Source organism: Dermochelys coriacea, chromosome 13 (assembly GCF_009764565.3).
Source record: "Dermochelys coriacea isolate rDerCor1 chromosome 13, rDerCor1.pri.v4, whole genome shotgun sequence".
In the NCBI taxonomy this organism is placed as follows: domain Eukaryota; kingdom Metazoa; phylum Chordata; order Testudines; family Dermochelyidae; genus Dermochelys; species Dermochelys coriacea.
In genome coordinates this window covers 402,966-418,204 of record NC_050080.1, presented here as the reverse complement: position 1 = coordinate 418,204, position 15,239 = coordinate 402,966, and the positions used below count along the sequence as shown (strand labels likewise).

Sequence of the window (15,239 nt, the reverse complement as noted above, 5' to 3'; positions counted from 1 at the left end):
ACCAGGCCGGCAGCTCTTCAGTGGCAGGATTTCTGTCCCTGTGGTACTTGTGGCACCGATGAAGTGAGCTGTAGCTCACGAAAGCTTATGCTCTAATAAATTTGTTAGTCTCTAAGGTGCCACAAGTACTCCTTTTCTTTTTGCGAATACAGACTAACACGGCTGCTACTCTGAAACCTGTCCCTGTGGTGGAACTCAAATGCAGGTCACAGAGCTTTGGCAATGGCTTGGGATCTAGAGACCAGCTCACAGTCACACCCCACATGCTCATGGTGTGCACGCAGGGTCTAGTGACCGTCAGGTAGCAAGGAAGGACCTGGGGCTCATTCAAACCAGCGCCTGAGGTCTGGATCGGCCCCTGCGAGATGGCGGGAAGAGACGGGCTGACCTGCCAATGGAGTTTGGGGGTTACTCTCCCTCGGGAGACAGACACAGACAGCTAAGCCTACTCCTCACAGCTACAGACTTGCAGCCCCACTGACTCCCCCAGGGTTTGCTGGCTGTCACTGGGACACTCCTCCTGCTTCAGTTAATGGGCTGGGATCTGCAGAGCGCTTGGAATAATAAACCCACTACACAACAACCACAGGCAGGAGCAGCCAAGACTCCTGCATGTGTCACCGGTCAGATCCCCCTCTGCCACCACCAGTGCCCTGTGGAATAAGGGAAACCTGCACAGACCTGACCATGCACTGACCCGCAGCACCGCGACCTGCACTCTTGTACACCCAGAGCCACCAGTGTCAGAGAGTGTCTCTGCACCGTCAGCCTGTCCAAGGTGGGCAGGTTGAGGGGCCAATGGGGAGAGATGACACTGACTCCCGAAGAATTCTAATAAACAAATGGGTCTGCATTAAAGTCAGCATTGATTGGCTCCCCTACTCCACATGTCACTTGCCCTCTTAGACTGCAAGCTCTCAGGACAGGTTCCAGATCTCTGGGTCTGTGAAACACCTAGCATAACGGGGCTATGTCCCTGACTGGGTGACTGGCTGCTACCCCAATGCAAAGTCAGCAACAACAATCCTGCACTGCACAGCTCAGCACCAGACTGCCTGCAAGACCCCCCGGGACAGGGAACAGTGATTCTTACTCTGTGGGAATCGTGGAGGGTTGTCGTTGACGTCTGTGATCACAATTGTGACCGTGGTGGATCCAGACAGGCCACCCAGCTGCCCTGCCATGTCCGTGGCTTGGATCACCACTTCATACCGGTCCTGAGTTTCTCTGTCCAGATTTGCCACTGCCGTCCGGATCACACCTTGAAAAGGCCAAAGGGGAAGCAGTGAGTGTGAATGCCAGGGTGGCCCATCAGCCCACGGAGCACCCTTCTCACTTCTACCCTCCCCTGGGAGCAGGTCATGGAATCCTGTAGGCCAGGCTCAAGGCCAGAGCATGCTCACAAGGCATGAGCCCTTCACCTTCACTTGCCAGCAGGACTCAGCCTCCTCATACTTATGGACTCAGAAAAGGCTGTAACAGAAGGGTCAGCTGAGGGAGGAGCATTAGCAGAGCAACGACTTAGGTTGGGCCTAGAAGAGCAGGGAGGACATGGGCATCGCCCTGCAGCAAATCTGTCAACTCCGCAAGCAAACAGCCCTAACCACCCGGGGCAGCGGTGGGAGGGCCGTGAAAGAGCCAGGTCATTTAGTAGGAAACAAGATGTTTCATGTGCCTGCATCAGGATCCGCGGCTGCTGCAGGGGCAAACTTAGGCAGGGGCTTAGCCACACCAGCTGGGTTTGTCATTGTTTGTTTCACCAGGAGAAGCTAAGTACCAGCTGTTTTATTATAACACAAAAAAATAAAGATGTTTAATATGAAACAGTGAAAGGCCCCAAGAACAGGCTCAGAACCCAGCTAAACAAACACCCCCAAAACATTCACAGAAAGGGGTGTGTGAATGGTGCTGCCCAACCAAGCACAGATCTGTCCCGGGCCCAGGACAGCATTACCACAATCCACCTGTTGTCTCTCATACTTGGTGTGTAAGCTGTATGGGGCAGAGCCCAGATTTGTGTTCCGTGCTTGTCCAGTGCCTCGCACCATGGGGCTCCTAGGCACTACCACAGAGTCATAGAATCCTAGAATATCAGGGCTGGAAGGGACCTCAGGGGGTCATCGAGTCCCACCCCCTGCTCAAAGCAGGACCAATCCCCAACTAACTCATCCAGGCCAGGGCTTTCTCAAGCCTGACCTTAAAAACCTCTCAGGAAGGAGATTCCACCACCTCCCTAGGTAACGCATTCCAGTATTTCACCACTCTCCTAGTGAAAAAGCTTTTCCTAATATCCAACCTAAACCTCCCCCACTGCAACTTGAGACCATGACTCCTCGTTCTGTCACCTGCTACCACTGAGAACAGTCTAGATCCATCCTCTTTGGAACCCTCTTTCAGGTAGTTGAAAGCAGCTATCAAATCCCTCCTCATTCTTCTCTCCCGCAGACTAAACAATCCCAGTTCCCTCAGCCTCTCCTCATAAGTCATGTGTTCCAGTCCCCTACTCATTTTAGTTGCCCTCTGCTGGACCTTTTCCAATTTTTTCACATCCTTCTTGTAGTGTGGGGCCCAAAACTGGACACAGTACTCCAGATGAGGCCTCACCAAAGTCAAATAGAGGGGAACGATCACGTCCCTCGATCTGCTGGCAATGCCCCTACTTATACAGCCCAAAATGCCATTGGCCTTCTTGGCAACAAGGGCACACTGTTGACTCATATCCAGCTTCTCGTCCACTGTAACCCCTAGATCCTCTTCTGCAGAACTGCTGCCGAGCCATTCGGTCCCTAGTCTGTAGCGGTGTATGGGATTCTTCCGTCTGAAGTGCAGGAATCTGCATGTGTCCTTGTTGAACCTCATCAGATTTCTTTTGGCCCAATCCTCCAATTTGTCTAGGGCCCTCTGTATCCTATCCCTACCCTCCAGTGTATCTACCACTCCTCCCAGTTTAGTGTCATCTGCAAACTTGCTGAGGGTGCAATCCACACCATCCTCCAGACCATTAATGAAGATATAGAACAAAACCAGCCCCAAGACCGACACTTGGGGCACTCCCCTTGATACTGGCTGCCAACTAGACATGGAGCCATTGATCACTACCCATTGAGCCCGACAATCTAGCCAGCTTTCTATCCACCTTATAGTCCATTCATCCAGCCAATACTACTTTAACTTGCTGGCAAGAATACTGTGGGAGACCATGTCAAAAGCTTTGCTAAAGTCAAGGGACAACACGTCCACTGCTTTCCCCTCATCCACAGAGCCAGTTATCTCGTCATAGAAGGCAATTACATTAGTTTGGCATGACTTACCCTTGGTGAATCCATGCTGACTGTTCCTGATCACTTTCTTCTCCTCTAAGTGCTTCAGAATTGATTCCTTGAGGACCTGCTCCATGATTTTTCCAGAGACTTAGGTGAGGCTGAGTGGCCTGTAGTTCCCAGGTTCCTCCTCCTTCTCTTTTTTAAAGATAGGCACTACATTAGCCTTTTTCCAGTCGTCCGGGACCTCTCCTGATTGCCATGAGTTTTCAAAGATAATGGCCAATGGCTCTGCAATCACATCCGCCAACTCCTTTAGCATTCTTGGATGCAGCACATCTGGCCCCATGGATTTGTGTTCATCCAGCTTTTCTAAATAGTCCCGAACCACTTCTTTCTCCACAGAGGACTGGTCACCTCCTCCCCATGCTGTGCTTCCCAGTGCAGTAGTCTGGGAGCTGACCTTGTTCGTGAAGACAGAGGCAAAAAAAGCATTGAGTACATTAGCTTTTTCCACATCCTCTGTCACTAGGTTGCCTCCCACATTCAGTAAGGGGCCCACACTTTCCTTGACTTTCTTCTTGTTGTTAACATAACTGAAGAAACCCTTCTTGTTACTCTTAACATCTCTTGGTAGCTGCAACTCCAAACGTGATTTGGCCTTCCTGATTTCACTCCTGCATGCCTGAGCAATATTGTTATACTGTTCCCTGGTCATTTGGCCAAGCTTCCACTTCTTGTAGGCTTCTTTTTTGTGTTTAAGATCAGCAAGGATTTCACTGTTAAGCCAAGCTGGTCGCCTGCCATATTTACTATTCTTTCCTCACATCGGGATGTTTGTCTCTGTAACCTCAATAAGGATTCTTTAAAATACAGCCAGCTCTCCTGGACTCCTTTCCCCCTCATGTTATTCTCCCAGGGGATCCTGCCCATCAGTTCCCTGAGAGAGTCAAAGTCCAGGGTCCGTATTCTCTTTTCTTCCTTGTGTCAAGATCCTGAACTCGACAGTCTCGTCATCACTGCCTCCCTGGTTCCCATCCACTTTTGCTTCCCCTACGAATTCTTCCCGGTTTGTGAGCAGCAGGTCAAGAAGAGCTCTGCCCCAGTTGGTTCCTCCAGCACTTGCACCAGAAAATTGTCCCCTGCACTTTCCAAGAACTTCCTGGATTGTCTGTGTTCCGCTGTATTGCTCTCCCAGCAGATACATAGGTGATTGAAGTCTCCCATGAGAACCAGGGCCTGCGATCTAGCAACTTCCGTTAGTTGCTGGAAGAAAGCCTCGTCCACCTCATCCTCCTGGTCTGGTGGTCTATAGCAGACTCCCACCATGACATCACCCTTGTTGCTCACACTTCTAAACTTAATCCAGAGACTCTCAGGTTTTTCTGCAGTTTCATACCGGAACTCTGAGCAGTCATACTGCTCCCTTACATACAATGCAACTCCCCCACCTTTTCTGCCCTGCCTGTCCTTCCTGAACAGTTTATATCCATCCATGACAGTACTTCAGTCATGTGAGTTATCCCACCAAGTCTCTGTTATTCCAATCACATCCTAATTCCTTGACTGTGCCAGGACTTCCAGTTCTTCCTGCTTGTTTCCCAGGCTTCTTGCATTTGTGTATAGTCACAAATACCTAGGGCTGCCAGGGATGTGGCAATCCCAGAGTAGTCGCCAAGGGCACTCTGAGACCATCAGGAGTAACTCCCATGAAGTCAATGCCAGCCTGAACCTGGTTTGTGGGAGAGGAGAATCAAGCCTAGAGCCCTGTGTCTGCACGACAGACCTATCTATTTTGGTGTAACTACATTGCTCGGGGTGTGAAAAATCCACAGCCCTGAGCGATGCAGTTACACCGACCTAGCCTTCACCAGTGTAGACAGTGCCGTGTCGGCAGGAGGTTTCTCCTGGTAGGAGGTGCAGGAATGTCCTCACTACAGGGTCGCAGCAGTGTTTTAAGTCTAGACCTGCCCTTACTCAGGAGCGACCTCTCTCTCTCTCCCCTGTCTGACCCTGACCTGCTCACACCGTCTGCTCCTGAACAGGCACCGGGCTCCAGCCCCTCACATGCCCTTGTTCACCTCTCCCCAAAGGCCAGGCTTGCCAGATAGGCAGCCCAGGGGAGCAAAGAAGCAGAGTCCTGGGGAGCCAGAAATGTTCCAGGACACTACTCAGAACTGCAAGTCGAAGGAAGCCAGGAGGAGCCACGGAACAGCAAGGAACAGACATTTTTCTCGCTCTCTCTGATGACATTTGCAGGCGCTGAAGGAGCTGGCAATGCTGTTCTGGAGACATTTAACTAGCCTCACTTTCTGAAACTAGCAATTATTCCAGTGATTATCATCGTTAGGATTTATTATGAAGACATCACTATTGTCTCTGATCCCTGCAGCTCCCTCACTGTCATGGACAGGCACAATTTCACCCATCCCACCTCCCCCCTGGACTCTGTCATTTCAGTTCTGTAATTGCCCTGGACTCTCCAAGCAGCACTTTCGCTGCCTTCCATTGGATGAATCAAAGGGAGGATCCGTTTCGCCAACCTTACCTCAAGCAGGTTCCCACACACTCCCATCAATCCAGCACCTGCTTTCCTGTGCACTAAAAAGTGACTCATGGACTGCTCTGTATGCTCTTTCCCTTCCCTGGGGTCCATGCTTCCTGGCAGCTGCATGGGGGTGGAGTGGAGGACAGGGAGCTGAGGTCAGTTCCAGAAAGATCTTTCTACAGCGGACTGGGAATAGCTCCAGCTGAACTGGATGTGGCGCCCCCTCAGTCCTCTCCATTGCAGATAAATTCAGATTTCTGCCACCGTTACACCCGAGGGGCTCAGTCTCTCCCCATGACTCCCTGGACAACTCCCTGTGTCAGCCCCATGGCTGCAGACTCCCTTTCTTGCTGTGTGTCCGTTTGGAAAGAATTGTTTCCCTGTGAGAGGTGCTGCCAATGCAGTCTGTATTGGCTGCTGCCATTCCCACTGCCAGAGAGCGTGGATGCAGGAGGATGGAGACCTTTAGGTGATGCTCTTCCCCACATCTTGTCACGCTCCTCAGGGAGATTTGGGGTTTGCATTTTTAAAGAGCACTGGAAGAAACAAGGCCCTAGTGGGAGGGACCCCTCTCGGTGAGCCCTTGGCCCCATGGGGCTAAGAAACATGGCAGGCTGATCCCTGGGAACTGTGGGGCGAGCGGGCTGGTTGGCAACATTTACAGTCAGACCCAGTCATCCGGCTCTGAATATTAAACTGTTATTTCTGGGGAAGCACCATTGCATTCACATTTCAGCAATTCTGTTAATTAAAGGGGTATGAAGTGTTTTATAATGAAAACGATTCTTGTCAGCACAATAGCACTGAATTGGGATGAGACAGAAAAGCTCCTGCATTCAGCATAATTGTAATGGTTTAACTGAGCCACTTAATGATACATGCCACGACAACCCCTTGCAATGTGGTACCCAGCCCAGCCGCACCTTCCAAGGTCCCCTTGTAGCGCGGTACCTGGCCCAGCCGTGCCCCACAATGCCCCCGCACAGCTCAAAACCCGGTCCAGCCGCACCCCACGATATCCCTATGGGACCACTACATCCTAGTAGGAAGTAAACCCCAAAAGGCCCAGAGCTGCGCTGGCCCGGGATATGGCTTGTCAGTGCATCCCAGCTTTCCAGGCCGGTGCAGGACCATTCTGTGGCTTTGGTGGGCCTATGCAGACCCCACCCTGTGGAATACCAGTGCTGCTGCTTCTAGCCCAATTCACCCATTTCCATGAACTTCCAGAATGTTTCTTTCTAAGATCTGCTTTAGCTCAATCAGAAGCTACGGGCTGGCTGCAGGAATCCCTGGGCGAGGGTCTGTGGCCTGTGTGGTTCCAGAAGTCAGACGGGATGATCAGAATGGTCTTTCTAGCCTTAAATTCTATGAATCTCTGAGAAGTTTCAGGTCTGGGTTTGATTTTTTTGAGTCATGGTCCCACTTAGCGGTGGCTTGAGACAAACCCACCTGCTACTCACCAGCTCCCCCATGGCCACATGAGGGAGTGAGACTTTATTCCAGCCTGTAAAGTGCTCTGAGACCCTCAGCTGAATGGTGCTGGGAAAGTACAGAGGGTCATTAACACACACATGACTCACAACTGGGAAAGGGAGGGTTCCTCTCAGAGAGAGTGGGAAGCTCCTACTTCTGATTCCATTCTGCTGAGGCTTGGTAGAAGGACCTGACATGGTCCCCCTCCCTCACCCACATCCTGAAGAACACACCCTCCTGGGGACTAGACACTGCACAGCCAAGTTCCTGGGAGGATATAAAGGAAAGGATAAAACCAGCAGCCAGGGTTCAGCTGCATGGGGCTGGCCCCAGCCGCTTCCTCCCCAGGCCCACAGATCTGCTGCTTTCCCAACCAGGAGAACAGCAAGACAATCTGTCCTGCCCAAAGACTTGTAGCCACGCCACTCTCTGACAAGAACCCCCTTACATCCAGCTGTGTCTTTTCCATTTTCATCAGTGTCTATTATAGCTGAATAATGCAGCCATGTAACGACATACCCTCCAGTGCCTGCTGCGCATGGCTTTCCAGCAGGAGCCAGATTAATAATCAGAGAGAATAATTACAACGTACGGGACACTGACACTGGCACACAGATGCCATCAAACTGGCTCAATGGCAGATGCTCTTTGAGCGATAAAACCAAAGCAGGGTAAGTTCTCAGCTGGTAAATGCCTCCCAGGAATCCAAACACCCTGCAGCTCGGAGCCCTACAGTAACACAGCAGCGAGGGCAGCCCAGCGCTCGGAGCCCTACAGTAACACAGCAGCGAGGGCAGCTCAGCGCTCGGAGCCCGACAGTAACACAGCAGCGAGGGCAGCCCAGCGCTCGGAGCCCTACAGTAACAGAGCAGCGAGGGCAGCCCAGTGCTCGGAGCCCTACAGTAACAGAGCAGCGAGGGCAGCCCAGCGCTCGGAGCCCTACAGTAACACAGCAGCGAGGGCAGCCCAGCGCTCGGAGCCCTACAGTAACACAGCAGCGAGGGCAGCCCAGTGCTCGGAGCCCTACAGTAACACAGCAGCGAGGGCAGCCCAGTGCTTGGAGCCCTACAGTAACACAGCAGCGAGGGCAGCCCAGTGCTCGGAGCCCTACAGTAACACAGCAGCGAGGGCAGCCCAGCGCTCAGAGCCCTACAGTAACACAGCAGCGAGGGCAGCCCAGTGCTCAGAGCCCTACAATAACATAGCAGCGAGGGCAGCCCAGCGCTCGGAGCCCTACAATAACATAGCAGCGAGGGCAGCCCAGCGCTCGGAGCCCTACAGTAACACAGCAGCGAGGGCAGCCCAGTGCTCAGAGCCCTACAATAACATAGCAGCGAGGGCAGCCCAGCGCTCGGAGCCCTACAATAACATAGCAGCGAGGGCAGCCCAGCGCTCGGAGCCCTACAGTAACACAGCAGCGAGGGCAGCCCAGCGCTCGGATCCCTACAATAACACAGCAGCGAGGGCAGCCCAGCGCTCGGAGCCCTACAGTAACACAGCAGCGAGGGCAGCCCAGCGCTCGGATCCCTACAATAACACAGCAGCAAGGGCAGCCCAGCGCTCGGAGCCCTACAGTAACACAGCAGCGAGGGGAGCCCAGTGCTCGGGAGCCCTACAATAACACAGCAGTGTGCACGGCTGATGGAGGAAATACACTTCAGAGTCAGACTTTCAAGGGTTAATAGCAACAAGACAAAACATGTTTTCAAATGATGGAAAATATTTGGAGAGCAGAATCCTTATCTATGGAAGGAAAATGATGCAATTGCTGAGAGAGACTCGGCAGCTTCATTTCCTGTCCTTGTTGCTGGATATTCCCCCACCCCAAAGAGATAAAAATCATTGTAATGTATCCAGAGGGCAGGTGAGAAACAGTGACAAGGAGCAGAGAGGAGGCAGGAGCAGGGGACAAAATAGCATGTGGGAGATATGTGGGGCAGGCGGCCAGCAGGGCACAGGGACATGTGCACACACAGACATGGCAGTCTATGGTTCCATGTTGCTATCTCCCCCCCAGAGCTGACCTCTGACATTCTCTACACAGGGCCCAGGATCACCTGCATTTCACTAGTTCATCAGGCTTGGACCCATCCCCCAACCCTTGGCTCAGGAGATCTGTGGGGGCGAACGGGACAGGCTCAGGGAACCTGGGCAAGGTGTCACTAAGGACTTGTTCAAACTACCACTTATACCTGTGCAACTTATATCGCTTAGGGGTGTGAATAAGTCACCCCCAAGCGACATAAGTTACACCGACCTGAGCATGCAGCAGGGGTAGTGGGGATGCAGGACGGCACTCAGAGTGGTGGGAGCTGCCGGGATGCAGGATGGCTGCTGCTGCCCCGATGAAGGGATAAGGAGATTTAGAAGGGAGAGCTGTGCATGGTGTGGATTTACTGCAGCCAGGAAATGGCCACTCTTCCTGCCAGTCACTTAGGAGCCTGTGCCCCAAAAGGCCATCTAGCAGCCAAGCTGTAACAGACAGGCCCAGAGGACTTAGTCCCAGGTGAGGGCAGTGGACCAGGGAGGGGTGGGCAAGGGAGGGGCAGCCTATGACAGCACAAAATGAAGCGAAATGCCAAATCCCTCTTAACATCACATACTAATTTCCACTTTACACAAGTAAATAGGCCCTCAGTCTCCGCAGACCAAACACACAATTTGTCCCAAACCAACTGACCTTCCTTAAAAGGCCCAGTGTCTCTTAAAGGAGAGAGAATCACACAAACACAAAACAGAGGAATCTCCTTGGAAGCAGATCACGCCTGGGGACATGGGATCATCCCAGTTCAAAGCTGCCTGTCCCAGCCCAGGGCTCAGGCGGATAATCCCGAGACAGCAGGGGCTGTTTGGGGCTGATAGAGAGAGTCCCCACGTAGGTCAATGGAACCCTGTGAGCACAGCAAACATGCACCAGACACATTTATGCACGCACACAGAAGTGCTGCCAGCACAGGGTCCAAACAGGAGTTAAAAAGGAGTTCTGTTTAGCTATCTCCCCATCCCAAGGGGCACAAACCCTGTGACTGGTTTGCATCTGTATGGTTCAGAGACAGCAAATTCCCTGTCCCGCTCTCGGGTCCCTGTCCCCCCAAGCCCCATGCACATAGGGCTGTTGCAATGGCCTCCACACCACAGGGCAGCAGGGTTACTGGGGAATAATAAACATGCAAACTGCGATAAAAGACCTGGGGCGCGGCTGGGCCAGCTGACTCGGGTCAACAGAACTCAGGCTGTGGGGCTGCACAATTGCAGCGCAGACGTTTGGGCTCTGACTGAAGCCTGGGCTCTGAGACCCTGCAAGACGGAACGGTCTCGGAGCCCAAGCACAAACATCTACACTGCAGCTTTTAATCCCTCAGCCCCAGCCCAATGGCCTGGGCTCCAAGACTTGGTGCAGTGGGCTGTTATCACATGGTAGGCCTACCCCTGGGGTATTTCAAAGAGGAAGCCTGGGTGTCCAGAGTGCTCATTGCCCAGCTTCTGCATAATTAGCAGAGGTCTGGATCCCCTGACAGATGAAGACACAGCTTTGCTGTGCAGGGTGCAGTGAACTCAGGGAAGGAATCTCTCCACTGGGTGCAGAGTGATGTTCAGATTCCTGCCTGCAAAGGAAAGCACAAGCTTGGTTCTCATCCCTGCCAAATCCATCCCAAGCCAGAAGCTCTCTGTGACTGACCCAGCAGCAGGCATTGTCTGCAGTGTTGTAGCCTGTCAATCCCATGCACTGCTACAGGCTGGGGACCAACTGGCTAAGCAGCAGTTCTGCAGAAAAGGACCTGGGGATTACAGTGGACGAGAAGCTGGATATGAGTCAGCAGTGTGCCCTTGTTGCCAAGAAGGCTAACGGCATTTTGGGCTGTAGTAGTAGGCGCATTGCCAGCAGATCAAGGGAAGCGATTATTCCCCTCTATTCGGCACTGGTGAGGCCACATGTGGAGTATTGCGTCCAGTTTTGGGCCTCTCACTACAAAAAGGATGTGGACAAATTGGAGAGAGTCCAGCGGAGGGCAACGAAAATGATTAGGGGGCTGGGGCACGACTTATGAGGAGAGGCTGAGGGAATTTGGCTTATTTAGGCTTTGTCTACACTGCCAATTGAACAAACATACATTTGTCATTTATAGGTGCTTAAAAAATCCCCTCCTCCTCCCCAGACAAAACAAGTGGCAGAGTAAACTGCTCATTGTCAGCAGGAGTAGGGGGTGGAAGTATTTTGTCCGCAACAGTGCCGAAAAACAGCATTTACACTGCCTGACTTTTAGCAACGGCTGTGTCCCTAAAAGCTGTGTAGTGTAGACAAAGCCAAAGTCTGCAGAAGAGAAAAATGAGGGGGGAATTTGAGAGCAGCCTTCAACTATCTGAAGGGGGGTTCCAAAGAGGATGGAGCTCGGCTGTTCTCAGTGGTAGCAGATGACAGAACGAGGAGTAATGGTCTCAAGTTGCAGTGGGGGAGGTCTAGGATGGATATTAGGAAACACTATTTCACTAGGAGGATGGTGAAGCACTGGAATGGGTTATCTAGGGCAGTGGTTTTCAAACTTTTTTTCTGGTGACTCAAGTTGAAGAAAATTGTTGAGGCCCACGACCCAACGGAGCTGGGGATGAGGGTTTTGGGGATGTGGGAGGGGCTCAGGGCTGGGGCAGAGAGTTGTGGTGCGGAGGTGAGGGTTGCGGGGGGGTCAGGAATGAGGGGTTCAGTGTGTAGGAGGGGGCTCTGGTCTGGGGGAGCCTCTGGGGTGGGGCCGGGGATGAGGGGTTTGGGTGCAGGAAGGGGCTCCAGATTTGGGGGTGGGCTTAGGGTTGGAGCAGAGGATTGGGGCGCAGTCTTAACTCGGGCAGCTCCCAGTCAGCAGTGCAATGGGAGTGCTAAGCAGGCTTCCTGCCTGTCCTGGCACTGTGGACTGTGCTGCGCCCTGGAAGCAGCCAGCAGCAGGTCCAGCTCTTCGGCGGAGGCGCGCAAGCGGTTCCACGTGGATCTCACCTGCAGACACACACCCCAGCTCCCATTGGCCAGAAACTGGCCAATGGGAGTGCGGAGTCAGTGGTTGGGATGGGGGCAGCACGTGGAGCCCCGTGGCCCCCCTGCCTAGGAGCCAGACCTGCTGCTGGACGCTTCCGGGGCGCAGCGCAGTGTCGGAACAGGTAGGAACTAGCCTGCCTTAGCCAGGCAGCACCGCCGATGGGACTTTTAACAGCCTGGTCAGTGGTGCTGACCAGAGCCACCACGACCCAATACTGGATCACGACCCGCAGTTTGAAAACCACTGACCGAGGGAGGTGGTGAAATCTCCATCCTTAGAGGTTTTTAAGGCCTGGCTGGACAAAGCCCTGGCTGGCATGATTTTGTTGGGGTTGGTCCTGCTTTGAGCAAGGGGTTGGACTAGATGACCTCCTGAGGTCTCTTTGAACCCTAATCTTCTAAGATTAGAGAGACAAGGTGGGTGAGGTCCTATCTTGCTGGCTATCTTTTATCTTTCCCCCACTTCATGAGGTACACCACATATTGTAATCGGCATGTGTAGACCCATGGGTCTTGAAAAGTATATTGTGGGGAGTGTTGATCATTGCAAAGCCAGCTAGATCAACAGATGCAAAACCTACACACATATCTCCACGGCTATAATGATAAACCCCCCACAACACACCTTGGAGACCCATGGGTCCCATACATGCTGATAACAACATGTGATATTCCTCATCCAGTGCACTGAATGCCCCTACGACCACCATGCCAATAAAACCAGACAGTCACTGCGCACTCGAATTAACTCTCACAGGAAAATGATAAAAAGACAGAAACACCCTATCACCTGTGGGGGAACACTTCTCGCAAAGGGATCACTATCTGACCTCTCAGTCCCCGTCCTCGAAGGATACCTGCATGACGCAGGGAGCCTGGGAGCTTAAATTCATAATTTAGCTAGACACTAAAAATCCCGGACTGAACACTGACACTGGATTTATGGCTATTACAACAATATATAACCCACTAACACCACCCCCCTCCTTTCCCCTCTGACTGGAAGGGTTTTAACAGGCAACTTCACTCTGAATGGTCCCTGGAAATGTGTGTTAACTACTTATGCTAAACAATCTGTTTCCTCCTTGTGTTTAGCTGTGATGCTGGAGTCCCTGTCCCAGACCTGCAGAAGAGCTCCATGCAGCTCTACTGGGTGTCTCTCTCACCAACAAAAGTTGTCCAATCAAAGACATTACCTCCCCACCCTTGCCCCCCCGCAGCAGGAAAACACTCGTTGCGGTGTCTGTACTACTGTCAAGTGGGGGCAGGGTGCATGAAGCTGGGATAGGGAAAGACCAATCTGCACTGGCCCCTGTGTCCAGATTTCAGAGTAGCAGCCATGTTAGACTGTATCCGCAAAAAGAAAAGGAGGACTTGTGACACCTTAGAGACCAACACATTTAGTCTCTAAGGTGCCACAAGTCCTCCTTTTCTTTGTGTGTCCAGATAGACAGAGCCCACGTTCATCCCCGGCACTGGCCCTTTCATTCCTCAGCCTATTCCTCTCACTCCATGGCTAGCCTGCAGCTCCCCATCCGCTCTCTGTTTGCAGGGAAATGTTCCCTCCTGGCACTAAATGACAAGAACCCAGAGACTGCGCCCTCAGTGACAGAAGGTGCTAAAACCTCACTGCCAATGGCTGAAATTTCTGTTTACAAACAGCTACATCAGAATGAAAACCTCCCTGAGCACCTGCTAGGGGAGCAAGTCTAGGTAGGGCTAGTGCTGTACAGACATGCTGTTAAACAGTGTTTCCTTGTGCTGCTCCTGCTCCATTGTGCCTTGCTATTACTAGGTCTCCTGGCTATTCACCACCCAGCACAGCACAACATCCCGGGTCACTGAGCTGGCAGCGACGTGCAGTGGTTGTGACGAGGAGGAAAGACACCCCTGACGCTGCACCAGAAAGTCACTCTCAGAACCCAGATGGAATGGCCAATGGGCCTGGCTCTTTATACACTATTTGCTCAGACTCATGTTCATGTCTTTCACCCAAAGCCTCCTAGGAAGCTTTACTCGCTCTATAGAGTCACCACTTCAGCCACTACCAAAATGGGATGTTTTCAAAGCTGTCAGTGGAAATGGCACCTGCAAGTTTTGTGCATGCAGAACACCAGTTCTGTGCCTTTTTAACAGGCCTTACAGTCCTTGCCCATGCAGGGTGGAAACCTGGTCTGAGCACACAAAACTTGCAGGCTTAGTTTCAATGTGTGGATGAAATTTGGCTCCTACAAGACACAAGTGGTGCGTTGTTCTTGTAAAACTGAGCGGCGTTCTAAACATCAGTTACACTCTGTCTACCTCCAGCTAACAGCACAGAAACCAGGGCCTGCTCTCAGGTGTGGCACAGAACTCCCTCCCTTACTCACCATTCCACAAGCCCTGCATTCCAGTGGAAACCATGGGGACACTTTGGGAACTCAGCAGGGCCCAGGTATGTACCATGCTCCACATGGCCCTTGCCCTCAGCGTTGGCTATTTAGCCACTCCTGTTCCCAGAACAGACTTCAGAAGGCAGCAGAACGCTAATATCCTTGCACGCTGGAGATGCAGCATTCAGCTTGGTTAGCAAGTAATGACCAGGAAGTGGTATTATTCATAGTGTGCCTTATGGTAGGACACAGTGTGCTAGGGACAACACCACACATAGGGTACATCTACACTGCAGCTGGGATGTATAATTCCCACGTCAGATAGACGTACACATGCTAAAAATGGCAGCGTAGCTGCAGTGGCTCCAGCTAGTGACCCAAGCACAATCCCGTTGGAGACCCTAGCAACACACTCGGGCAGCTAACCCAGCCACTGTGGCCACACTGCTTTTTCCCACTCAGAGCTATGGCTTGTGCATCCACCCAGGCTGGGAATTACCATACTTCTCCCAGCTTCAGTGCAGCCATACCCATAACGAGATCCATTCTCTGCCCCGTGGTTC

At 52.3% G+C, this 15,239-nt stretch overlaps 1 protein-coding gene across 8 annotated transcripts in view; it reads right to left on the bottom strand.

Moving 5' to 3' along the window:
• The window catches only part of CDH22 (cadherin 22), a 177,231-nt gene that overhangs the window by 73,888 nt on the left and 88,104 nt on the right, over positions 1-15,239 (bottom strand). For all 8 annotated transcript variants that reach the window (XM_038369499.2, XM_043495891.1, XM_043495890.1 and 5 more), the window contains one exon: positions 1,094-1,261. In XM_038369499.2, coding sequence (XP_038225427.1) covers positions 1,094-1,261 — 168 coding nt within the window. The remainder of the gene's footprint in view (positions 1-1,093; positions 1,262-15,239) is intronic.